Source organism: Dermochelys coriacea, chromosome 7, assembly GCF_009764565.3.
Source record: "Dermochelys coriacea isolate rDerCor1 chromosome 7, rDerCor1.pri.v4, whole genome shotgun sequence".
NCBI lineage: Eukaryota > Metazoa > Chordata > Testudines > Dermochelyidae > Dermochelys > Dermochelys coriacea.
Window position 1 is genome coordinate 45,875,673 of NC_050074.1, and position 27,298 is coordinate 45,902,970.

Sequence of the window (27,298 nt, forward strand, 5' to 3'; positions counted from 1 at the left end):
CAATGGAGAGGAGGGATTTCTAGGGTTAGGATTCCTATGGGTTGGACTCCCTACCCTAGAGTTAGGGTTCCAATGGATAGGGTTTCCCAGCCTAGGGTGAGGGTTCCTATGGATAGAATGCTTGGAGCTAGGCTTAGGGTTTCAGTGGGCGGGGTGCTTGGAGCTAGGCTTAGGGTTTCAGTGGGTGGGGTGCTTGGAGCTAGGTTTAGGATTTGGGTTCTTATGGGTGGGGTACTTGGAGATAGGTTTAGGGATCCTATGGATCAGGCTTCCCATCCTAGAGTTATGTTTTTTTTGGCTTGGATACTTGGAGCAAGGGTTAGGGTTTATATGGGTAAAATACTTAAAGCTAGGGTGAGGATTCCTGTGGGTAGAGAGTACTTGGAGGTAGGGTGAGGGTTCCTATGAGTAGGGTACTTTGAGATAGGCTATGACTAGCCTGCTGGAGGCCTTGCTGCCCTGCCACACTCCATCCCAGAAAAGGGTAGGGTGCTCGGAATTAGATTTAGATTTAGGGTTCCTATGGGTAGGGTGCTTGGAATTAGATTTAGGATTCCATGGGGTAGGGCTCCCCACCCTAGTGTTACAGCTCCTGTAGATAGGTCTGTCCTCCCCTGGGTTAGGGTTCCTATGGGTAGGGTACTTAGAGCTAGAATAAGGGGTTCTTCTTCAAGGAGTGTCCCTGTGGATGCTCCAATTTAGGTATCTTGGTGCCCTGCGCTTGTAATCGGAGATTTGTAGTAGCAGTGCCCCAGTTGGTCACGCATTGCGCGGCAGCCATCTCACACTGCTCCCAGTGGCCACTTAGCGTGTGCAGCCAACCATCCTTCAGTTCCTTCTCTACTGCCTTTGGCTTCAGTTGGAGCGACAGCAGCACCTGTCTATCTCATAAATTGCTCATATTCCCAGATTTGTTTATCCTTTTTGACAGTTTACTTCAGTTTTCCTGTCCTTATTTATCCATTAAAAAATATTATTTCATTTGCCCCCCACTAATGGCAGGTCTACGCTGACGTGACTGAACTACAACCGTTTTCTGTAAATCTGGATCTCCTCACGTATGCCTGGTTCCCCCAGCTTTAAACGTTGCCTGACCTGCAGGCTATCAATTCCTGTATAATTCATGCTCAGTGCATCTGCTGTCTTGGGGAAACCCATACACTACAGAAATGTCCACATTGCAAGAAATTATCTGCCAGGATACTGAAAGCCAGGGACCTTCAACTAAAATTATTAATGATGGAGAAATCCCTCAGACCAGCCTCCATCCCAGAGTCCAGGACTTCCTCCTGGCCAACAATCTGTAGCAGCAGCCTGAGACAAGGGCTCCATATAAACCGTGTCTAAGGACCCTGCATCTAAGAAGGCAACCAAACATCGGTCGCAGTCATCACCACAGAGAGATCCCCCTAAGAAGAAGCGGTCTCCTGGTGAGAAATCTGCCCTGCTACTGACTGCACCGAGAATCTCGGACTGAGAGGCACTGGGAACGTCCAGTACCGAGGCATCCTGAGGAACCAAGGCACCGATGCAGCCAGACTCTCTCTCAGGTGCACGAGCTAAAGCTAAGCTCCCTAGCTTGGCACAGCAGTGCCGAAGAATGTCTCAGCACCGACTAGTGTAATGGCGTCACCTGCTGCATATACACAGCCTCACAAGACCACGGCACCATCAGAGCATACTATGCTGCCATCTACGGCATCGAGTTTCCTGGTACCGCAACCCTTTACCAGACAGGTGGACCTGGCAATCTCCTCTATACCCAGAATACCCCTCTTAGGCATCGATGGTACCCCAGTCAGACCAGGACCGAGCCAAATAGGCACTCCTAGTGGATCTGCACCTCCACTATCTAGTGATGAGGATTATTCAGGTCTTTATATTCCTCATCATTTCTCCTCAAAACTGGGACCCTCTCACCAACAATCACCTATACAAGGGCAAAGCTGGCAGGCACAACCATGGATGCCACTGCCCATTGTTATGCCACTCAACTGGCCATACTGGGACCATGGTCAATCTACAGAGCCCAAAATCTTAAACCCCCCCAACCCACTAGCGTCAAGGGCCACCTGGTCCCCTTCACCCATGAACCCACCACCATTGGAGGCCCAGGAGGAAGAGGGAGAGGAGCCAGAAAAGGCTCCTGAAGATGACACACTGCCACCCACCCATATTTCATCTTCGACCCTGGATGAAACAGTTATGTCATAAGAACATAAGAATGGCCATACTGGGTCAGACCAAAGATCTATCCAGCCCAGTATCCTGTCTGCCGACAGTGGTCAATGCCAGGTGCCCCAGAGGGAGTGAACCTAACAGGTAATGATCAAGTGATCTCTCTCCTGCCATGTATATCAATGATGAGGTAGAATGTAAAGAAATAAGAAGCGATGCAATGGATAAGACAGAGTCCGTCTGGGCAAAAATTACATTGGGGAAGAAAACTAGTAAAGCTTCTCCTACGATAGTGCTTGGGGTGTGCTATAGACCTCCGGGATCTAATTTGGATATGGACAGAGCCCTTTTTAATGTCTTTAATAAAGTAAATACTAATGGAAACTGCGTGATCATGGGAGACTTTAACTTCCCAGATATAGACTGGAGGACCAGTGCTAGTAATAATAATAGGGCTCAGATTTTCCTAGTTGCGATAGCTGATGGATTCCTTCATCAAGTAGTTGCTGAACCGACTAGAGGGGATGCCATTTTAGATTTAATTTTGGTGAGTAGCGAGGACCGCATAGAAGAAATGGTTGTAGGGGACAATCTTGGCTCAAGTGATTATGAGCTAATTCATTCAAACTAAATGGAAGGATTAACAAAAATAAATCTGCAACTAGGGTTTTTGATTTCAAAAGGGCTGACTTTCAAAAATTAAGGAAATTAGTTAGGGAAGTGGATTGGACTGAAGAACTTATGGATCTAAAGATAGAGGAGGCCTGGGATTACTTTAAATCAAAGCTGCAGAAGCTATCGGAAGCCTATATCCCAAGAAAGGGGAAAAAATTCATAGGAAGGAGTTGTAGACCAAACTGGATGAGCAAGCATCTTAGAAAGGTGATTAAGAAGAAGCAGAAAGCATACAGGGAGTGGAAGATGGGAGAGATCAGCAAGGAAAGCTACCTAATTGAGGTCAGAACATGTAGGGATAAAGTGAGACAGGCTAAAAGTCGAGTAGAGTTGAACCTTGCAAAGGGAATTAAAACCAATAGTAAAAGGTTCTATAGCCATATAAATAAGAAGAAAACTAAGAAAGAAGAAGTGGGGCCGCTTAACACTGAGGATGGAGTGGAGGTTAAAGATAATCTAGGTATGGCCCAATATCTAAACAAATACTTTGCCTCAGTCTTTAATAAGGCTAAAGAGGATCTTAGGGATAATGGTAGCATGACAAATGGGAATGAGGATATGGAGGTAGATATTACCATATCTGAGGTAGAAGCGAAACTGAAACAGCTTAATGGGACTAAATCGGGGGGCCCAGATAATCTTCATCCAAGAATATTAAAGGAATTGGCACCTGAAATTGCAAGCCCATTAGCAAGAATTTTTAATGAATCTGTAAACTCAGGAGTAGTACCGAATGATTGGAGAATTGCTAATATAGTTCCTATTTTTAAGAAAGGAAAAAAAAGTGATCCGGGTAACTACAGGCCAGTTAGTTTGACATCTGTAGTATGCAAGGTCCTGGAAAAAATTTTGAAGGAGAAATTAGTTAAGGACATTGAAGTCAATGGTAAATGGGACAAAATACAACATGGTTTTACAAAAGGTAGATCGTGCCAAACCAACCTAATCTCCTTTTTTGAAAAAGTAACAGATTTTTTAGATAAAGGAAATGCAGTGGATCTAATTTACCTAGATTTCAGTAAGGCATTTGATACCGTGCCACATGGGGAATTATTAGTTAAATTGGAGAAGATGGGGATCAATATGAACATCAAAAGATGGATAAGGAATTGGTTAAAGGGGAGACTGCAACGGGTCCTACTGAAAGGCGAACTGTCAGGTTGGAGGGAGGTTACCAGTGGAATTCCTCAGGGATCGGTTTTGGGACCAATCTTATTTAATCTTTTTATTACTGACCTTGGCACAAAAAGTGGGAGTGTGCTAATAAAGTTTGCAGATGATACAAAGCTGGGAGGTATTGCCAATTCGAAGAAGGATCGGGATATTATACAGGAGGATCTGGATGACCTTGTAAACTGGAGTAATAGTAATAGGATGAAATTTAATAGTGAGAAGTGTAAGGTTATGCATTTAGGGATCAATAACAAGAATTTAAGTTATAAGTTGGGGACGCATCAATTAGAAGTAACGGAAGAGGAGAAGGACCTTGGAGTATTGGTTGATCATAGGATGACTATGAGCTGCCAATGTGATATGGCTGTGAAAAAAGCTAATGCGGTTTTGGGATGCATCAGGAGAGGCATTTCCAGTAGGGATAAGGAGGTTTTAGTACCATTATACAAGGCACTGGTGAGACCTCACCTAGAATACTGTGTGCAGTTTTGGTCTCCCATGTTTAAAAAGGATGAATTCAAACTGGAGCAGGTACAGAGAAGGGCTACTAGGATGATCCGAGGAATGGAAAACTCGTCTTATGAAAGGAGACTTAAGGAGCTTGGCTTGATTAGCCTAACTAAAAGAAGGTTGAGGGGAGATATGATTGCTCTCTATAAATATATCAGAAGGATAAATACAGGAGAGGGAGAGGAATTATTTCAGCTCAGCACCAATGTGGACACAAGAACAAATGGGTATAAACTGGCCACCAGGAAGTTTAGACTTGAAATCAGACGAAGGTTTTTAACCATCAGAGGAGTGAAGTTTTGGAATAGCCTTCCAAGGGAAGCAGTGGGAGCAAAAGATCTATCTGGTTTTAAGATTGTACTTGATAAGTTTATGGAGGAGACGGTATGATGGGATAATGGGATTTTGGTAAGTAATTGATCTTTAAATATTCAGGGTAAATAGGACTAATCCCCTGAGATGGGATATTAGATGGATGGGATCTGAGTTACCCAGGAAAGAATTTTCTGTAGTATCTGGCTGGTGAATCTTGCCCATATGCTCAGGGTTTAGCTGATTGCCATATTTGGGGTCGGGAAGGAATTTTCCTCCAGGGCAGATTGGAGAGGCCCTGGAGGTTTTTCGCCTTCCTCTGTAGCATGGGGCATGGTTGACTTGAGGGAGGCTTCTCTGCTCCTTGAAGTCTTTAAACCATGATTTAAGGACTTCAATAGCTCAGACATAGGTGAGGTTTTTCATAGGAGTGGGTGGGTGAGATTCTCTGGCCTGCGCTGTGCAGGAGGTTGGCCTAGATGATCAGAATGGTCCCTTCTGACCTTAGTATCCATGAATCTATGAATCTATCTCTACCCTCTGAAAAACAGAGGTTAGGGACACCATTCCTTACCCATCCTGGACAGGACAGGCAGGTTTGTTGGCTTCTCCTTTCACAGTGACTTAACAAATCTCACACACAGGTTTGGGAAGATTCACTGGATGTACCCCAGGGGCACAGAAAGGCTCCCAGCTCCCTTCCTTTCTGCTTCTCACCTGAGTTCCTGCCAGAGCCACCCTGTGGAACACTTAATTCCCTGGGCTTCTCCCTCTGTGCACCAGCCTCCTCCAGAGGGCTAGACATACTGCAGGGAGTGAACAGCACAATGTAGATGGGGTAGCTCCAGTTGGAGACACCCTGCTGCTGTCCAGGCTTACAGAGGCAATACCCCTCAACTTCCACCCTAGGACCAGGTGCGCTTGCTGCCACCGTGCACCCACCTCACATTCAGAGGGAGTCATCCAGACCGACAATTAGATACTCTTTTCCAGGAAACACCCACTTCTCTTCTCTCTCTTTCTCTCTCTCTCTCAAATCTTCAGAGAAAGACCATGTTCCTGTCTAAAAGTGGTTGGGGAATAGCTTGGGTGGTCCCTCTCCCCACTCCGCAGCCTATACTACTGAGCTGTGTGGTCCCTTTCAAACTGCCCAGCTCTATAGGCTACTTCTAAGTGCAAAGAGGACTAGCTCTGCCACTAGATATTATAATGCAAGTGAAGATGTGAGGCTTTTGATTTTTACATTAAGATCAACAATGGTGCCCCTCAATCTAATATATATTTTTCAGTGCAACAAAACAAAACAAAACCCCTACATTAATGGAGTTTTATGGTTGAGAATTTAAATGAACAAAAAGCAGGAATTTCAAAGCTGTTATAATTCTCCCAGCAGCCATAATTTGCCCAGCATAAAATGTAAGGGCATGTCTTGGAAGAAATATGTACACAAGAGAAAATTTATGATTGATATGCTAGCTGTAATTTTGAATGTGAGTGTCAGTTTTTTGAAGGTAGAGGCATTTTCCAGTAATTTTGTATGTGCTGACAGCATCTTATTGCAGAACATTTGAAGCATTTTGGCTTCCTTAGTCCATTCTGCTAAATGATATTTTAATTTAAAGAAAAATGTAATTTTTACTATTTCTCTGCTATATTGCATTCCTTTCCTAAGATAGGGTCATAATATATGCCTGTATCTGTAATAATGTATTGATTTATCAGTTCTTCATTCTGAAGAAAATTAAGAATATTAATATTAAGCAAAATCTCCAGTGCCCAAGCCTGGAATATCAAGCAGAATAAAATTGGACCGGATTTATCACTTTTTTAGACTGATTTCTTTATTTAAAACTCCTAAAATGCACAGCTTCTTTGAGTGTTTATTACCTTTTCCCAGAAACTCTCTAATTTTAGACTTCTTGGTTTTATGAACATTATCCTTGATTTTCTAGGTCAGAAACTTTAGAAGCATGCTGTAAGAATTCTTCAGAAACTTTAAGACCTCTGATTCTGAGCCTCCCTTTTATTTGCATTTATTTCTTTTGGAGTATAAGTATGATGCTGTCCTAAGGACACCCAGAACTGTATGCCACTATGTTACCCCTCTGCCTCAGCCAGGGAGAACTTTGCTGAGGCTTAAACTGTGTGTCATCTCCCTGCCATGCCAATCTGTCTGCCTCAACGACAAATTCCTTGAGACTCTATCAGTCTTAACCTTGCCTTGCAGGTAATAATCAGTGAACCCCAGTTCCTGAGTTCCATGGAAACGTGTGTCTGAAGTTTATTAATAAAGAACAGAGATTTAAGTGATACTAAGCAAGAGAAAAAGAGACGGATATAGTTAAAACAAAACAAAACTTAACTTTTGCAAGGTTACCAGCATCTCCAGCCTTCCAGGCCAGAAGATCCAACGTTCACAGAATCAGAGGTTGCTGTCCTCTTTTTGTTCTCTAAGTGATGTATAAGGCTACATTTTAGTCACGGGTATTTTTAGTAAAAGTCATTGACAAGTCATGGGCCGTTAACAAAAATTCACAGCCCATGACTTTTACTATATACCCCTAACTAAAACTTGGGCCGGGGGGCAGCAGGTGCTCAGTGGGGGCTTTCCAGGGCCACCAGGGTGTGGCCCGGGACCCCTGCTGGTGCTGGAGGGGAGGCGGGCGGCGGCCTGGGACCTCCACCGGCACTAGTGGGAGTAAGGGGCGGGCAGCGGCGCGTGGTACGGGACCCCTGCTGGTGCTGGGTGGGAGGGTTGGCGGGGCTGGCAGGCTCCCTACCCGGCTCCGACAGGCATATCACTGCAGGTCCTACGGGGAGGGGCGACCAGGGGAGGCTCCATGCACTGCTTCTGCCACAAGCGCCGGTTCCACAGTTCCGGTTGGCCAGGAACCACAGCCAATGGGAGCTGTGGGGGTGGCACCTGCAGGCCCGGGCAGCATGCAGAGCCCCGTGGCCCCTCCACCTAGGAGCTGTAGGGACATGCTGGTGGGAGCCGGGGATCACCCTCCCTCAGGTAAGCCCAGCTCGAGCAACCCCTGAGCCAGCACCAGCCAGTACAGAGCTCACAGAAAATCACAGAATCAATGACCTCCATGGCAGACACACAGCCTTAGTGATGGATCAGTAAGGGGTTCTCTCCCCTTCTTTTTTAGTCTCGTAAAACTTTGAAATGTATTCTTTGAAAGGTAAACCTAGACAAAGTTCCTCTACCCTGCTGGTGTGTAGACACCATGCTGTATTCCTGATTCTCTTATCAATTTGCTTTTTTCAATTAGCTTAATTATGTTGTTTACATTAGATGTAAATGTACTTCCGTTGTCTCCTTGCTCAATTCACATTGGAGACACAGGCAAACAGGTGGAACAGAATTAGTAGGGGAAGCAAAAGTGGATGAGAATCTGGGAGGCAGTGACCATGAGATGGTCGAGTTCAGGATCTTGACACAAGGAAGAAAGGAGAGCAGCAGAATACGGACCCTGGACTTCACAAAAGCAGACTTTGACTCCCTCAGGGAACTGATGGGCAGGATCCCCTGGGAGAATAACATGAGGGGGAAAGGAGTCCAGGAGAGCTGGCTGTATTTTAAAGAATCCTTATTGAGGTTGCAGGAACAAACCATTCCAATGTGTAGAAAGAATAGTAAATACGGCAGGCGACCAGCTTGGCTTAACAGTGAAATCCTTGCTGATCTTAAACACAAAAAAGAAGCTTACAAGAAGTGGAAGATTGGACAAATGACTGGGGAGGAGTATAAAAATACTGCTCAGGCATGCAGGAGTGAAATCAGGTAGGCCAAATCACACTTGGAGTTGCAGCTAGCAAGAGATGTTAAGAGTAACAAGAAGGGTTTCTTCAGGTATGTTAGCAACAAGAAGAAAGTCAAGGAAAGTGTGGGCCCCTTACTGAATGAGGGAGGCAAACTAGTGACAGAGGATGTGGAAAAAGCTAATGTACTCAATGCTTTTTTTGCCTCTGTCTTCATGAACAAGGTCAGTTCCCAGACTACTGCACTGGGCAGCACAGCATGGGGAGGAGGTGACCAGCCCTCTGTGGAGAAAGAAGTGGTTCGGGACTATTTAGAAAAGCTGGATGCGCACAAGTCCATGGGGCCAAATGCACTGCATCCAAGAGTGCTAAAGGAGTTGGAGGATGTGATTACAGAGCCATTGGCCATTATCTTTGAAAACTCAGGGGGATGAGGGGAGGTCCCGGTCGACTGGAAAAAGGCTAATGTAGTACCCATCTTTTAAAAAGGGAAGGAGGAGGACCCAGGGAACTACAGGCCAATCAGCCTCCCCTCAGTCCCTGGAAGAATCCTGAAGGAATCAATTCTGAAGCACTTGGAGGAGAGTCAGGAACAGTCAGCATGGATTCACCAAGGGCAAGTCATGCCTGACTAATCTAATTACCTTCTATGACGAGATAATTGGCTCTGTGGATGAGGGGAAAGCAGTGGACATGTTATTCCTTGACTTTAGCAAAGCTTTTGATACAGTCTCCCACAGTATTCTTGCCAGCAAGTTAAAGAAGTATGGGCTGGATGAATGGACTATAAGGTGGCTAGATTGTCAGGCTCAACGGGTAGTGATCAATGGCTCCATGTCTAGTTGGCAGCCGGTATCAAAAGGAGTGCCCCAAGGGTCGGCCCTGGGGCCGGTTTTGTTCGATATCTTCATTAATGATCTGGAAGATGGCGTGGATTGCACTCTCATCAACTTTGCAGAGGATACTAAACTGGGAGGAGAGGTAGATATGTTGGAGGGTAGGGATAGGATACAGAGGGACCTAGACAAATTAGAGGATTGGGCCAAAAGAAATCTGATGAGGACAAGTGCAGAGTCCTGCACTTAGGACGGAAGAATCCCATGCACCGCTATAGACTAGGGACCAAATGGCTAGGCAGCAGTTCTGCAGAAAAAGAGCTAGGGGTTCCAATGGATGAGAAGCTGGATATGAGTCAACAGTGTGCCCTCGTTGCCAAGAAGGTTAACGGCATTTTGGGCTATATAAGTAGGGGCATTGCCAGCAGATTGAGGGATGTGATCATTCCCCTCTATTTGACACTGGTGAGGCCTCATCTGGAGTACTGTGTCCAGTTTTGGGCCCCACACTACAAGAAGGATGTGGAAAAATGGGAAAGAGTCCAGCAGAGGGCAACAAAAAAGATTAGGGGACTGGAACACATGACTTATGAGGAGAGGCTGAGGGAACTGGGATTGTTTAGTCTGCGGAAGAGAAGAATGAGGTGGGATTTGATAGCGGCTTTCAACTACCTGAAAGGGGGTTCCAAAGAGGATGGATCTAGACTGTTCTCAATGGTAGCAGATGACAGAACAAGGAGTAATGGTCTCAAGTTGCAGTAGGGGAGGTTTAGGTTGGATATTAGGAAAAACTTTTTCCTTCGGAGCATGGTGAAACACTGGAATGTGTTACCTAGGGAGGTGGTGGAATCTCCTTCCTTAGAGGTTTTTAAGGTCAGGCTTGACAAAGCCCTGGCTGGGATGACTTAGTTGGGGATTGATCCTGCTTTGAGCAGGGGGTTGGACTAGATGACCTCCTGAGGTCCCTTCCAACCCTGATATTCTATGATTCTGTGCAACAATGTTCCTTTGTCTACCACAAACTTGTTTATCCACTCTAATCAGATGGATTGGTTTGAATATATTTTAGGAGTATATTTCCAGCACACATACATAATTCTTTACACACTAACTTTACATACGTCATGCAATAATATGAAAGACCAGCATGTCACTAGTTTTTAGATGATACCTTACAAGACACTGTTTGGCTAAATGTTCTGACAACAGAAAGGTGGGTGTGCCCTTTTCCAGTTGCCACATAGGGGTTCTTATGGTCATAATAAGTACAAGATAAATTCATATTATTTGCAGAGGTGTTATAGCTGTATTGGACCCAGGAAAAGAGAGAGATTAGGTTGATAAGATAGTATCTTTTATTGGACCAACTTCTCTTTGTGGAATGGACAAGCTTTTGAGCTTCATAGACCTCTTCCTCAGGTCTGGAAATAGTAACCAGAGTGTTCATGGTAAATAAAAGGTGGGGCATATTGCAAAGCATAAGGGGTTCACATGTTGTATTGAGACCATTTAAAATGAAGTGAGTAATTAACACCTCTGCATAGGACAAAGGAGATTAGTGGACAGCAGGGTGTGTTACAGATTCTTGTAATGAGCCATAAATCCACTGTCTGTTAATTTAAAAAAAAATTTAGTATCTAGTAGTGTTACGAATTTAAGTTCCCAGGCTTGTCTTTTGAAGGTGTTGTGCTGGTTTCCTTTGAGGACGAGAACTGAGAGATCAGATATGGAGTGATAGCTTTGTGAAAAGTAAAGGAGTACTTGTGGCACCTTAGAGACTAACAAATTTATTAGAGCATAAGCTTTCGTGAGCTACAGCTCACTTCATCGGATGCATTTGGTGGAAAAAACAGAGGAGAGATTGATATACACACACACAGAGAACATGAAACAATGGGTTTATCATACACACTGTAAGGAGAGTGATCACTTAAGATAAGCCATCACCCACAGCAAATACTCACCAGCAACCACACACCACACAACAGAACCACTAACCCAGGAACCTATCCTTGCAACAAAGCCCGTTGCCAACTCTGTCCACATATCTATTCAGGGGATACCATCATAGGGCCTAATCACATCAGCCACACTATCAGAGGCTCGTTCACCTGCTCATCTACCAATGTGATATATGCCATCATGTGCCAGCAATGCCCCTCTGCCATGTACATTGGCCAAACTGGACAGTCTCTACGTAAAAGAATGAATGGACACAAATCAGACGTCAAGAATTATAACATTCAAAAACCAGTTGGAGAACACTTCAATCTCTCTGGTCACTCGATCACAGACCTAAGAGTGGCTATACTTCAACAAAAAAGCTTCAAAAACAGACTCCAACGAGAGACTGCTGAATTGGAATTAATTTGCAAACTGGATACAATTAACTTAGGCTTGAATAGAGACTGGGAATGGATGAGTCATTACACAAAGTAAAACTATTTCCCCATGTTATTTCTCCCCCCCACCCCACCCCCCACTGTTCCTCTGATATTCTTGTTAACTGCTGGAATTAGCCTACCTGCTTGTCACCATGGAAGGTTTTCCTCCTTTCCCCCCCCTGCTGTGGGTGATGGCTTATCTTAAGTGATCACTCTCCTTACAGTGTGTATGATAAACCCATTGTTTCATGTTCTCTGTGTGTGTGTATATAAATCTCTCCTCTGTTTTTTCCACCAAATGCATCCGATGAAGTGAGCTGTAGCTCACGAAAGCTTATGCTCTAATAAATTTGTTTGTTAGTCTCTAAGGTGCCACAAGTACTCCTTTTCTTTTTGCGAATACAGACTAACACGGCTGCTACTCTGAAACCTGTCTTTGTGAAAAGTGTTTGTCCACAGGTGGTAGGGTGCTTTTGTCCTGAGGAAGAGCTCTGTGAAGCTCCAAAGCTTGTCCCTTCCACAAATAGAAGTTGGTCCAATAAAAGATATTATCTCTTCCACCTTATCTCTCTCAAACTCATATTACACACATAGTACATGAAACAGGGAAACAGGAATGGAAGAGTACAGAATTAGACAGGTTTCAGAGTAGCAGCCGTGTTAGTCTGTATTCGCAAAAAGAAAAGGAGTACTTGTGGCACCTTAGAGACTAACAAATTTATTTGAGCATAAGCTTTCGTGAGCTACAGCTCACTTCATCGTAACCCACTTCCCGTAACCCACCCAGCAATATTGTTAATCTATCCAACTATACTCTTAGCCCAGCGGAAGAATCTGTCCTATCTCGGGGCCTCTCCTTTTGCCCCTCCACCCCCACGAACATGATACAGTTCTGTGGTGACCTAGAATCCTATTTTCGACGTCTCAGACTCAAGGAATATTTCCAACACACCTCTGACCAACATATTAACCCACAGAGACCTTCCTGCCAACACTACAAAAAGAAGGATTCTAGGTGGACTCCTCCTGAAGGTCGAAACAGCAGCCTGGATTTCTACATAGACTGCTTCCGCCGACGTGCACGAGCTGAAATTGTGGAAAAGCAGCATCGCTTACCCCATAACCTCAGCCATGCAGAACACAGTGCCATCCACAGCCTCAGAAACAACTCTGACATCATAATCAAAAAGGCTGACAAAGGAGGTGCTGTCGTCATCATGAATAGGTCAGAGTATGAACAAGAGGCTACTAGGCAGCTCTCCAACACCACTTTCTACAAGCCATTACCCTCTGATCCCACTGAGAGTTACCAAAAGAAACTACAGCATTTGCTCAAGAAACTCCCTGAAAAAGCACAAGAACAAATCCGCACAGACACACCCCTGGAGCCAGGACCTGGGGTATTCTATCTGCTACCCAAGATCCATAAACCTGGAAATCCTGGACGCCCCATCATCTCAGGCATTGGCACCCTGACAGCAGGATTGTCTGGCTATGTAGACTCCCTCCTCAGGCCCTTCGTTACCAGCACTCCCAGCTATCTTCGAGACACCACCGATTTCCTGAGGAAACTACAGTCCATTGGTGATCTTCCTAAAAACACCATCCTAGCCACTATGGATGTAGAAGCCCTCTACACCAACATTCCACACAAAGATGGACTACAAGCCGTCAGGAACAGTATCCCCGATACTGTCACGGCTAACCTGGTGGCAGAACTTTGTGACTTTGTCCTGACCCATAACTATTTCACATTTGGTGACAATGTATACCTTCAAATCAGCGGCACTGCGATGGGTACCCGCATGGCCCCACAGTATGCCAACATTTTTATGGCTGACTTAGAACAACGCTTCCTCAGCTCTCGTTCCCTAATGCCCCTACTCTACTTGCGCTACATTGATGACATCTTCATCATCTGGACCCATGGAAAAGAAGCTCTTGAGGAATTCCACCATGATTTCAACAATTTCCATCCCACCATCAACCTCAGCCTGGACCAGTCCACACAAGAGATCCACTTCCTGGACACTACGGTGCTAATAAGCGATGGTCACATAAACACCACCCTATATCGGAAACCTACTGACCGCTATTCCTACCTACATGCCTCTAGCTTTCATCCAGATCATACCACTCGATCCATTGTCTACAGCCAAGCGCTACGATATAACCGCATTTGCTCCAACCCCTCAGACAGAGACAAACACCTACAAGATCTCTATCATGCATTCCTACAACTACAATACCCACCTGCTGAAGTGAAGAAACAGATTGACAGAGCCAGAAGAGTACCCAGAAGTCACCTACTACAGGACAGGCCCAACAAAGAAAACAACAGAACGCCACTAGCCATCACCTTCAGCCCCCAACTAAAACCCCTCCAACGCATCATCAAGGATCTACAACCTATCCTGAAGGACGAGCCATCGCTCTCTCAGATCTTGGGAGACAGACCAGTCCTTGCTTACAGACAGCCCCCCAATCTGAAGCAAATACTCACCAGCAACCACACACCACACAACAGAACCACTAACCCAGGAACCTATCCTTGCAACAAAGCCCGTTGCCAACTCTGTCCACATATCTATTCAGGGGATACCATCATAGGGCCTAATCACATCAGCCACACTATCAGAGGCTCGTTCACCTGCGCATCTACCAATGTGATATATGCCATCATGTGCCAGCAATGCCCCTCTGCCATGTACATTGGCCAAACTGGACAGTCTCTACGTAAAAGAATGAATGGACACAAATCAGACGTCAAGAATTATAACATTCAAAAACCAGTTGGAGAACACTTCAATCTCTCTGGTCACTCGATCACAGACCTAAGAGTGGCTATACTTCAACAAAAAAGCTTCAAAAACAGACTCCAACGAGAGACTGCTGAATTGGAATTAATTTGCAAACTGGATACAATTAACTTAGGCTTGAATAGAGACTGGGAATGGATGAGTCATTACACAAAGTAAAACTATTTCCCCATGGTATTTCTCCCTCCCACCCCACCCCCCACTGTTCCTCTGATATTCTTGTTAACTGCTGGAATTAGCCTACCTGCTTGTCACCATGAAAGGTTTTCCTCCTTCCCCCCCCTGCTGTTGGTGATGGCTTATCTTAAGTGATCACTCTCCTTACAGTGTGTATGATAAACCCATTGTTTCATGTTCTCTGTGTGTGTGTATATCAATCTCTCCTCTGTTTTTTCCACCAAATGCATCCGATGAAGTGAGCTGTAGCTCACGAAAGCTTATGCTCAAATAAATTTGTTAGTCTCTAAGGTGCCACAAGTACTCCTTTTCTTTTTTCAGAATTAGACAGTTACCCTAGAAAGTGCAACTGGAAATACACACACAGCCAAACTCCATATAGCACAACCTGAAACAGGAAGGAACTAAGCAGATAAGGAAAAAGGCATGACAGATTCTAGAGCTGATGTGACAAAATTATTTTTTTAATAATCCATGCTGGCTGGGATTCAGCAGAGTTGAACAGAGGCACCCGTGCTCAGCAAGCATCACACCTCAGTTATACAGAATGATGAACTACAGTGAAGACCCTGCTACTTCCGTGCATTTCCACTGGATGCATAATGGTAGACTCGGTTCATAAGTATTACACCTTAAGCCAAATAAACTTTCAGGTTAAATTTACCTACCTTAAAGAGACACGTCTGCAATTTACATAGTTTGTGTCATGAGGTAAAAAACTTAGCAATTATAAAGCTCTACTATTTCAAAACCACAATACAAACACTAATTATTACTGTGCTCAGTCCTATTGACACTGGCATGGATGGTACCTTTCTTTCCTTTTTCATTTTTTAGTTACAGTATTCTTCTTGTTTATAAATTAATTATTGTTTTTAATTGACCTGTCAGTTACAAGGTTTTGATAGTATTATTAAATAAATTTCTGGAACCTGACAATAAATTCTGAAAACAAAAAATACAGGTAATAGTGGTTATAATAGGCTCCCAGTCATATTCTGTACAGTTAGGGAATCTTTGTTTTATATACTACAATTCTGTTACTATTTACTCCAAAACCCATTGATGGCTGAGGCAGTTGTTGGCCATAGCACCTCATCAATTAAAGGGAAATTAAGGGTATGTCTATTCTACCCACTGGAAGATTGAAGGTACATACCCAAAATTGATCAATTCATTTTGTATTTTTGGCATGCTCCTGGATTCCTCACTGATGCTAAGCTCTCATGTAGTGGAAACATTACTTGGTGATACTGCTATCTCCAGTTGGCTAGGAGTCTCTGCCCCATCATGGCGAATGGTGACAGGCCTCAGTTATTCATGGCTTTGCCACCTCTGAGCTGGATTATGGTAATACAACATGCCTGGGCATGAGGCATTCTGCACCTGGGATACTCCAACTGGCACAGAATGCTACAGCATATCTTCTTAACATACTGGCTACTGCAAACACATCAGACCTGTCCTTCTTTCCCTACACTGGCTTCCCATAGAATATCATGTTCAAGGTCTTGGTCCTTATCTTCAAGATACTCACTGCTCTGTGCCCAGAGTGTCTAAATGATCAACTAAAGCCCTGGGATGAAGACTATGTCAACAACTTTGCTCCTCTGGCACAATGAAACTTTCTACAATAAAAGTAAAGCTCATTTGTGCAGATAGAACTTTCTTGGGAGCTGACCCAAAACTGTGGAGTGAACTCCCACAGAACCAGGGACTGTTACAAAACTCACTACTAAGAGCAAGGTGCATTTCTTTGACTTTGCCTTTTCTAACATAAACATATAGCTCTGTGTGTGTGTTTGTATGTGTTTAAAAAAATCCAAAACAAAATATTCAACTACACACCCAATTCACCCTTGGGAAGAGGATGAGAGAACATACCCATGTGAAACTCTGCTGAAAGGCACTCAGGGCTAGATCCACAAAGGTATTTAGTTGCCCCGTTCAGCGCCTAAGGACTAGTCTGCACTAGAATTGCTATAGTGGCTCAGTTGTACTGATCTGGCTGTGCCGCTGTATTGCTGCTAGTGCAGACCCTCTATGCCAAAGGGAGACAGCTTCTGCCACTGACATAGCAATGTCCATACTGGTGCTTGTCCGTTTTACTTGCATCACTCAAGGGGAGGCTTTTCCACACCCCTGAACAACATGAGTTATATGAAAGTAAGCTCTAGCATGTACAAGTCGAAGTCTAAAATTTAGATCCTCAAAAGCTCTACACATCTGCTGCCTAACTCTGTAGCACCTAAATACCCTGGTGCCTTTGTTTCTGCTGTTAAATTCCCCATGATACCTAAAAATATGCTATTGAGCATGCACACAGCCACCAAAGTCCCAATACCTGGGCACCCAGCTCATGCCTAAGTTCCAGGATGAGCCTCAAACTTGGCATTCCAACCCAGATCCTGAAAGGTATTTAGGCACCTAGCTCTTATTGATTTCAATGAGAGTCAAGTACCTAAATACCTTGAAATATCTGGTCCTCTCTGCCTATCTTGCTTATGGGGCCTAGTCTAGTAGGTGTTCTCAGAGGCTTCCTAAAACCATGTTTATTGTATCAGTCTCCATGTCGATGGTGCTGTTGGTCCCTGTGTCCCCTTTATAACCATATAAACTTTATCTCAATTGTTAGAGCGCTCACCAAGAATGTGAGATACCCAGGTTCAATTTCCCCCTCTGGAAAGAAATTGGAGCAGGAATTTGAACCCAAATCTCCCATCTCTTAGGAGAGTGCCCTAGTCGCTGAGCTATAGGCTATTCTGAGGTGGGTCTCCCTCAATCTCTCCTGTTGAAACTGTTCCACTTTGTATAAATAATTAAATTTATGTGGGTCTCCCACAACCTGTGTGAGTGCTCTAACCTTGGGATAAAGGTTATATAGAGGCACCAACACCACGTCCTGTTTGGCTTGTTTGTGAGAAAGGGCTTAGTGTCTTAATTCTAGGGAGGATTCATGGCTGTGAATCCAAAGCAGATATAGGCACATCACTGCAACCTGGACTTAGGCACTTAACTCCCTTTGAGGGGAAGGCTTAGGCCCCACCCCTCTCCTCAGTATTTTCTATTGACTAGCTTAGGCAGCTCTCCACTCAGCTTGCAGGCTTTTGGAGATTCCATTCTTAGGTATCTATTCTCATTGTGCATTGTATAAGAAGCCTGGGTGCCTAACTCAAAGCTGTGGATTCCATTAGGTAGCAGGGTACCTAAGTCCCCTTTGTGGATCTAGCCCTCAGATCCTATGAGCACTGTATAAGAACCTATATAGAACAAGAATGACAAAGAACTAAGTTTTCTCTTTTATGTCTTTGTTTTAGAAAGTGGGAGGAAGTTTAGAGGTCATGTTCTTACAACACATGTGGGCAAGAAGGGAAAGCTGTCGGATTAAGTAGATACATTGCATCAAGTTCACTTGTCAGAAGTCTTCCATTTAGATCTTGTTGATCCCAAATGAACACACTTTAGTATTTAATCACAATTTCTATCTTCTTAGTAATTAATGGTTTGATGTTCGCTTCCACTGAGATAAGAATCGGTTTAATGGACAGGGTGAAGATGGGCATCTTGCCTATGGCCACTTTGACTCTCATATCTGGTAAAAGACAAGAAGAGTGAATTGATAGGCAGGTTCCTTCTCACATTGTCTGCAGATGCTGCATCATTCTTTTCTCTCTCTCTTTTTTTTTTGGTCTTTCTTTTAAAATTGTTTAAAGTAGAATGTAAATCAAAGCTAGCATAGCCAACCTGGCCATTAAAGATGGAAAATTAATCTTTATTTCTGCTCCTAAGGTTTTTTCACATATTTTTGAATTCTATTTTACCTTTATACTGCTTTAGCACCTCACAGAGCTGTCAGGCCATAAATTTCAAGTTTACTATGAGTTGAATTGGAGAACAAATAATGGTTGGATAAATTATTAAGAATATTTCAACTTTAGCAGAAGGAATTATTCATTTGTTTCTCATATCACAAGGCAAATTCCAACAGAATGTATAGCCTTGAAAAAGAAAAACTACCTGAAAATTTGAGGCCAGTAAATAATAATAGTTTTATAAAAAATGGTTCAGACTCTGAAGAACATTAACCAGTTTGAATATGGAAGCATTGGATTGCATTTGGTGGAGTTTAGATTTTTTTTATTTGCTACAAGCCCAACATTTTACAAGTATTAGTATAGTCTAGTGGTTAGAAAATAGTACTTGACAGAGCCAAAACCGCTGTATTCTATTTCCACTTCTGCCACCAACTTGCTTTATATCTCTGGGGTAGCTCAATTAACCTTTCTGTGGGGTTAGTTTCCTCATCTGTAGAAGGATAATTCCTACCTTACAAAATGTTGAGAAGCTTAATGAATTAATGTTTGTAAAGTGCTTTGAGATCCATATATAAAAAGGCATTATAGAATACATTACAGACAAATAAAATGACAGGTTCCTACCCAAAAGAGCTTCCACTCTAAGGGCTAAATCCTTTCACTGAATCTGTGTAGGAGAACCCCAATGAAGTCAGGCACAGGGAACCGCTTCTGCAGATCCAATTGCAGGATCCAGGTCTATAGTATGGTTAACAAAGTGAGGTATGACAATAAACAAGAAGTGAGGGAGTTAGGTGTGGGAGGACAAGTATTAAATAATTAAAGAGTGTATTTTATGTCTCTCTAAGGATCTATATTTTAGGAAAGGAAAACTGTTTTAGAGTTTTTGGGTAGTGCCCAGAGTGAAGGCTGGTTTCGGAGGGAGTATTAAGATACACATTGTTGTAACTTTGCAACAAAACCCGGGTTTAATACATTCATTGGTTTGCAACTTGTAAAGTGAAATATTTTTCTGCATTGTTTTCTTATATGAAAATAAATTCTGTCATTAAAGAAGCTCACTCAGTACCTCCTAAGTACTCTCAGACAATTTACCACTGATTAATTAGTAAGCAACAGCACAACAAACATGAAGTGGCTATTCTAAGACATTCTTTTTAGGTTGACGGTTCTTTGATTCTCTAATGTTGAGGGGTTGATTTCTCCCTTGAATCCACCAGGGAAGCTTTACCAGTGGAGGCATTCCACCTCGGGGAGCAGTTTAAACTACAATGTGTCTTAAATTCAAGATGGCAGAGGTGACATAGTGGCTTGTTTCTCCCCCTCACTAACTGTTCCTGTTGTCTTTATGGGCTATGCCAGTGTGCTTCAAGGCCCTCAGGCAGAGCACAGGTTGATGGGGGCTTATGCCAGTGTGCTTCCTCTGAGTGGACTATCTGTCGCAAGTCTCTCGTAGCCTAGGTTTTGCCAGCTGAAATAAGAATGAAGCAGGCCTAAGATGTTGTCTATGAAGACAGCTGGGTATTCATGCATTTTACATCCTTATTCAACAAAATATGGGACAGTTAACACCTATGATGAGTAGTTATTATTTGTACTTTGCAATAGTGAAGTAAACCAGACATGCCAAACCTGCAGAAAAAACTCAGAAATTGGGCTTGTTTTTGGTTTAATTGGCTTGTGAGTTACTTGTTGGCTAGTTTTTGGCTTGTTGCTTGTTTGGCTTGTCTCTTGTTGTAGCTTGTTGCTTCCTTTTTTTGATCGGCTCCCAGCAAGCAGAGACAAGGCTGGGAGAGAGTCAGGAGTGCACAACAGACCCATCACAGTCCCAGACTGCATGCTGGGGGGATCTAGTCACATAGAGTGTTGGGGTTCTTAGGGATTGGCTTTATTTTGGTCTTGTTTTGAAATGGGATTAGCTTGATTCTTGGCTTAGTGTGAAAGTCGGGGTGCGGATTTTATCACGTGAAAGTTGGCAACTGTGCATTAGTCAGCAGTGGAAGATTTGCATCCAGCATTTACCCAAAAAAAGCTAATTTTTTTATGTATTGGAACTCTTTATAGTTTGGTGTGACAGAGTGTACCAGGTCCTTTTGAGGCCTTGTGGTCCTACCACATCCCGCCCCAGGAAATGAGCAGTGAAGGTGGGTCCTTCAGGCCTGCCTAGAAAGGCTGCAGAGAAGCAGCCAATTAGGGCTCAGTTAAAAGATGCTGCTGGGCCTGAGCAGTTCAGTCCTTGGTTGAGACCAGAAGGCTGAGGAAATCCTGGAAGATGGAGAAATTCTCCAGGCAAGGAGGCTTGGGGGAAGCCCTGCTCAAGCAAGGGTAGGACAGAAAATCTCTCCAGGCTAGAGGCCTGGAAGAAACCCTGCGCAAACAAGGAATGAGACAAATAGAACCCAAGAACTGTAATTTAAGGTAGAGTGAACATGATGTGACCGAGTGGGAAGCAGCCCAGGGAATAGCAGCAGCAACCAAGTAAAGGAAAGCAGTAAATGGCTGCTGTCTATAGGGTCCCTAGGTTGGGATCTGGAGTAGTGGGCGGGCCTGAGACACCCCTCCCCCCCCCAGCCACCGGAAAAGTGACCTGATCCCCAAGAAGGGGATAAGACTCTATTAAAAGCCCAAAATAGGCCCAAGGACATGGCTGAAGACCCTGGAGGGGCCAACCCTTTGTTGAACTTTGTTTCCCTCCCCCCCACCCTCATGAAGGGGACTGAAATTAAGGATTGACATGGCTGGAGAGCTGGGACACAAGAGAACAAGTAAAGACAAAGAGTCTCCAGGAAGAAAGCCCTGGGGGGTGCTGCTTTATAACAGGATAGAGACAGACTTAATGTTGGCCCAGAAGGGGCTGAGAACTGAGCCCAGATGCAGGGCTGCAGATACCAGTGACTACACAGTGATAGTTCTTGTTGGACATTTGTTACCGTGAAAGGGGTTCATCCATTTTAGACTATGTTTGACTTAACCAGAGGGCTGAGCCACTGAAGACGCGTCTGATGACCAGGAGCATTGTGAACTGAGAGAGTGCAGGTTCACACCCAGCTGACAGGTGGGTGCTCAGGAGAGGTGTGTGCATCCCATCACATTCAATTTTAGTGAGGAGTAAACACAGTCTTAGAACCTCTGCTACAAAAGTAGTCGTCATGTGTTTGAGAGTCATGATGGCTATCTGCAACAATCTTGATAGTTAATTCTAGGTCTTTTTGGATTTGTTGTTCTTTTCTTTGGAACTCAGGTTTTCCTTAATGAAACCAGTCAACCAGGTACAAAGCATTATGGAGAAGATACGTGACATGAATTATAATTACAAGAGAAATGAAAAAATGTTTTCTCATATAACTGCAAGACTGCATAATAAAACTGGTTTAAGAATTAAAATAGCTGCATCTGTTGAGATCAAAGTCTGTGCAGAGGTGACCTAATAACTATTTTTTAAGTCTTTCTGAAAAGTATTTTCGGGAACATAGGAAAAGTCTCCTCTATATAGTTCCTGCGGCTCAGGGAATGCAGCTACTTTAAGAAAGCTATCAGTTCATTCATCTCTCTTAAAATTAGTGCAGAACTTTAAAGCCACTTAGTATAATTCTTATCTGAATAGTGACCATATAAAAATGTGATATTCTGCCTCCTGTGTTTATCCAGAGTCTGAGTTTGCGGAAATGCTCAGGTCCACAACTTGAGTTGAACCTATGTCCATCCTGGCTTTTGAAGACCAGCGAAGAAGTACTGGGCCCATTTTGGATTGTGTGTGTCACTATGGGGGTAGAATAACAGCAGACCTTAAGAAATCTATTGGCTTTACTCTGACAATCTTGCTATTTATTGACTTCTGTCTAGTCTTCCTTTTCAGGAAAAATTGTTGAAAAGTTTGTGGCAAAACAGGTCAGATGATATTTGAGAGCCTTGAGCTCATCCAGGGCCAGCCTTAGGAAAAATGGTACCCTGGGCAAACTTGTATTTTGTTGCCGCTGCCCCCATCTCCCCAGGCTTCCCCATTACCTTGGGCCCCTCTGCCTCCCCAGGCTCTACACCCATCCCCTAATCACCCCGGGACCCCTCCACCTCCCCATCTATTGCCCCTGGCCCCTGCTTCCTTCATGGGCTTCCCCCCCATAGCCCCTGGCCCCCACTGCCTCCCAATCCCCAGACCCCACTGCCTACTGCCTTCTCCCCTCATTGCCTCAAGTCCTTTTTCATGGTCTCGCACCCCAGGCCCACCCTGCTACTTGCCTCTTGACCACAGTGACCTCCCTGACCAGGATACCCTGCGCGATCACCCACCCATAAGGCTGGCCCTGTGCTCCTCACCTGGCAGACCTGCCCCAACCACCCACCCAGCACCCTGGCTTGCCTCACAGGGAACGAGAGAAGGGCTCGGGGGCTGTCAGTGCCAGGAAGAAGCAGGCACTCAGGCCAGGCCTGGCCGTTACCTTGTTGGTCCTGATCCCAGTCATGGCATTGTCCAGGTGGAAACAGAACGGCACCACCAAGCTCCAATCCCTGCAGCGGCTGCAGATTCTCCAGGGGACCCAACAAGTATGGTGTGGTGACTCAAAGCAGCAATGGTCATGAACCCTCCAGCCATCCTCAGGGCCAGCCCCTTCTCCTTGCCCTCCCCGCACCACCTAGTGGCTCCGCTTCTCCTGCTGCCACCCACCGGGGGTACTGGGCTCCTCTGGCCCTGGGTGGCGGCCATCACCAGCCACCACTCCACTAACATATACTGCGTGGGGGGCATTGCTCCCCCAAGCCCTGCACATGGCTAAATTTCTGAGTGTCAAGGTTGGAATTTTTAAAATGCTTAATGTTGGCCTAACTCTGCTTCCATTAAATTCAATTAACTTCAGTGGGAACAGAATTACGCCAACACTGAACACTTTTGAAAATCACACTCCAAGGCTCTTGAGATTCACTTCTTTCTTACTACATCAGCTCCAGCTGTAAGAGCACTCTACTCCAATCAGCCAGAAGGAAGCTCCAGCAGAAATAAGAACAGCCATTCATGGAGAAATGGAAGTGAGAATTTTCTCTACTTATTTTTCCTTCACATATATTCAGAAGCTTAGTGGGTACAGAACTATCTTGTGCCCCTGGGAAATTTTAAAAGCATTTTTGTCACTTATTTTTACACCATTCGCCTTAATTTTTACCACATTGTTTGTGGCCTATATTGCAGCTGATACAAGCGTAAAAAGAAACAGAAGAGGCAGGAAATGTGCCCAAAATGCTTCATGTTCTGTGGAATAAGTTTTAATATCTGAAAAACATGGTCTTTTACCCTAAACATCTAGCAGGATGACATAGGCCCTGCTCTAAGACTTCTCTTTTTATGTCTTAAGAATTTTATTTCACAAAAACATCAATTTTACAGCATATTCTATATTACAGGGTCACACAATCCTGTTTCAGCCATAGACTGGCTAGTTGATAATTTTTGGTGCCAAAAATTATTGATAATTTACTAGGATATTTTAGTGCAGGGGTGGGCAAACTATGGCCTGCGGGCTGGATCCGGCTTTCGATCCGGCCCACAGGATTGCCCACCATGGTGCCGCAGGCCCCGCGCCACTCTCAGAAGCAGCCAGCACCACGTCCCTGCAGCCTGGGGGGGCAGGGAAGGGGGGGCACAGAGGGTTCCATGTGTTGCCCTTGCCTCCAGGCACCACCCCCTGCAGCTCCCATTGGCCGGGAATGGGGAACCGCGGCCAATGGGAGCTTCAGGGGAGGTACCTGGAGGTGCGGCAAGGGCAGCGCGCGGAGCCCTGGGGCCCCCTCCCCCGCAGGGGCCTCACAGGGATGTGGTGCCGGCCACTTCCCGGAGCGGCACGGCGTGGGGTCAGGGAGGCATGCAGGGAGCCTGCCCTGGCCCCAGAGCGCACCGCTGCCACCCCGGAGCCATTTTAGGTAAATGGTGCTGGGCTGGAGCCTGAACCGCTCCTGCACTCCGCATTCCCCCTTTACCCCAACCCCCTGCCCTGAGCCGCCTCCCGCAGTCCGCACCCCTCCTGCACCGCTGCCCTGAGCCACCTCCTGCACTCTGCACCCCTCCTGCAACCCCAACCCCCTTCCCTGAGCCCCCTCATACACTCCACACCCCTCCTCTGCCCCAGTCCCTTGCCCTGAGCCCCTTCCTGCATACCGCACCCCCTCCCTCACCCCAGCCTCCACCCCCACCCCAGCCCTGCATACAATTTCCCCACCCAGTTGTGGCCCTCAGGCCAGAAAGTTTGCCCACCCCTGCTTTAGAGGGATGGTGACTAGGAAACAAAGTGTTTCAGATGCCATCCCAAATCATGGAGCCACCCATATCTTAAGTTTAATAGTGCAAATAAATGTCTCACTTTAAGAACATTAATAATTAAATAATTGCACAAGATTGGAAAAGTTACCAAGGGTACATATTCTAATGTGCACAGCTGAAGGCTGAGAGTTATTTAGATGTGTATACGAGTGCAGTCACAAGCCCAGCAAATAATTAAATCTACTGATCTTGGTTTTGTGTATGTATATAAGTAACTTCTCTGTCATGACTTTTGTGTAACTACCATATTGTGTCCCCATTAGTGAGTAAATGATTTGGTTTACAACCCCATTTTGTTGATTTAGACTCCATCGTCGCTTTGCAATAGGGCTGTTCAATTTATGAATGATAAAAATTTTGGTAAATCAGGTCCTGAGATTCAAGAATTGCTACAGTATTTTATTGGATTTGTTTAAAATGAGTAAGCTTTCAGACATATTTTCCTCATCTCTGTATCCTTTTGTTTTGATTTCTTACATTTTTGAGTGAATTTCAGTGGTCATGAAAGTGAAAGGCAGACGGAACTAACTTGAACCAAGCATCATGCAGGCATGTGCTATGCAAGTTTCCTTTACACAGCTCTGCAAATGCGCACCGATTCTTACCTGAAATATCTTCTTACCCCAAACAGCTCTGTCAATAGACGTCAATCCTGCACTGCAGCATTCCTGCTATTCTAGTCCTGGATCACCAAACTCTGCCACATGCTTTTTAGTCCTTATCTGCAGCACATGTTCAAGTCCTGTGCTTTCATGAGACTTCATGTACTTGAAAAATAGCCTTTACACAAGTCTGTTACTTTAGTATGATAATCTGCCAGTATCAGCACTGCAGCTTTTCATGAAGAGTTACTTCCTGTAAAACAAAGCCTTCTACAATAATTACTCATGGCTTCACAATGTAATTCTACCTGAGTCACTGAATACAATTCCTTATGCTCTGAGAAATTAAAAAATGACAGGGTTTAACACACATTTTGAAATATTTATTCTTTTTTACTTACCTTTGTTGCAAGTAAGTTTCCTTTGTTTCCTTTGGTTTTTAGTGAGCGGTTTCTGGTGAGATTAAACAAGAACGGAGGCCCCAGGAATCCAGAGAAGATAGAACGGATGTGTGGCCTTTTCACAGTATGTATGAATTCTCATTCTCTTTCCCTATCTAACTGTGAACTGAGACTTCTCTTGAAGATTGTTTGACTGTAGATACAGTCACTCAAGGAACAAATAGAAATTCTTTCTTTCCTGTATACTGAGGAAAATGAAAACTGTATATTTCTGCTCAATTTAATGAAATGTTAACATTAGAAAATTGAAATAATCTTCCAGATTAATTGATTTTTTTCAAGTAAAGGAACATCAAATACTTTTCACATTTTTCATTTTTAAATGCCCATTGCATGTATTATACACTTGCAGAAAACAGAAGATGGGAAATTATTTCTTTTTTGACTGTTTGTGTGGATCCCACTCTATTTGTGCATGTACCTCATGTTCACAAAATAGGAATATTTGAATAGCAGTGTCTGCAGGGCCACACCTGTGCCATGTGTACCCTCCCTCTCCCCCATGCTGGCATAAAGGCCAGAGCCATCCCTCATTACTCTTTTACCACCCATGGCAGTTAGATGGAGCAAGCAGTGTCCACCTACTACCCTTACTAGAATCTGCTTCAGTTGCAAATTAAGTGACTAGTTAGTGTTAATGCCCTCTAAATTACTGGCCTCCCCCCTTTTTTTTTTAATTTTAAAACCCTCCAAAAACCTAAATTTAATTCGTGTCTTAGCACTCTAAGCCACTATCCAGGCCAAAATGATGGATTCAGAGCTTTCAGGCGTCAAACAGTTGCTGTCCTGGGATGTTCTTATTCCATCCATGGACAGCCACAGCCTATTTTGTCTCAGTGACAACTGTGTGCCAGACTGCTACTTAGTTTGTCATTTCTTCAGAACAAGAACAAGAAAGTCCAAGGACACTTGTTTGAAGTTATACTTCCTCAAACGATCAATGAGAAGAACTTCAGACCTTGAAGAGTGAAGATCAACTTCTAACATGGATCCTGCCTCTTCTAAGACTTTGTCAGACAGTTACCCTGCTAGCTAGCATGCAAAACCCAACATGTTGTCACCAGTCTGTTTCTTCCCATAAGGAGACCCAAATCTTTGCTCTCCCGGGAAGAGAGTACTAAGCTTGCTCATTCACCAGAGACAAGTGATGTCGGTTCAGCTATGGCTAGGTACTGAAGAAGCACAATGCCTGTTACTAGTACTTTTAGGCATGTGTACCAAATGCGATAACACTAATCCCAACATATGCACCAGAACCAATGTCAGCCCCGTTGATGGAAG

The 27,298-nt window shown here is 44.3% G+C and overlaps 1 protein-coding gene across 1 annotated transcript in view; it reads left to right on the forward strand.

Moving 5' to 3' along the window:
• The window catches only part of DOCK3 (dedicator of cytokinesis 3), a 603,029-nt gene that overhangs the window by 361,032 nt on the left and 214,699 nt on the right, over nucleotides 1–27,298 (forward strand). Inside the window, 1 exon segment of the mRNA XM_043518507.1 lies at nucleotides 26,000–26,081. Within this exon segment, the coding sequence (XP_043374442.1) occupies nucleotides 26,000–26,081 (82 nt within the window).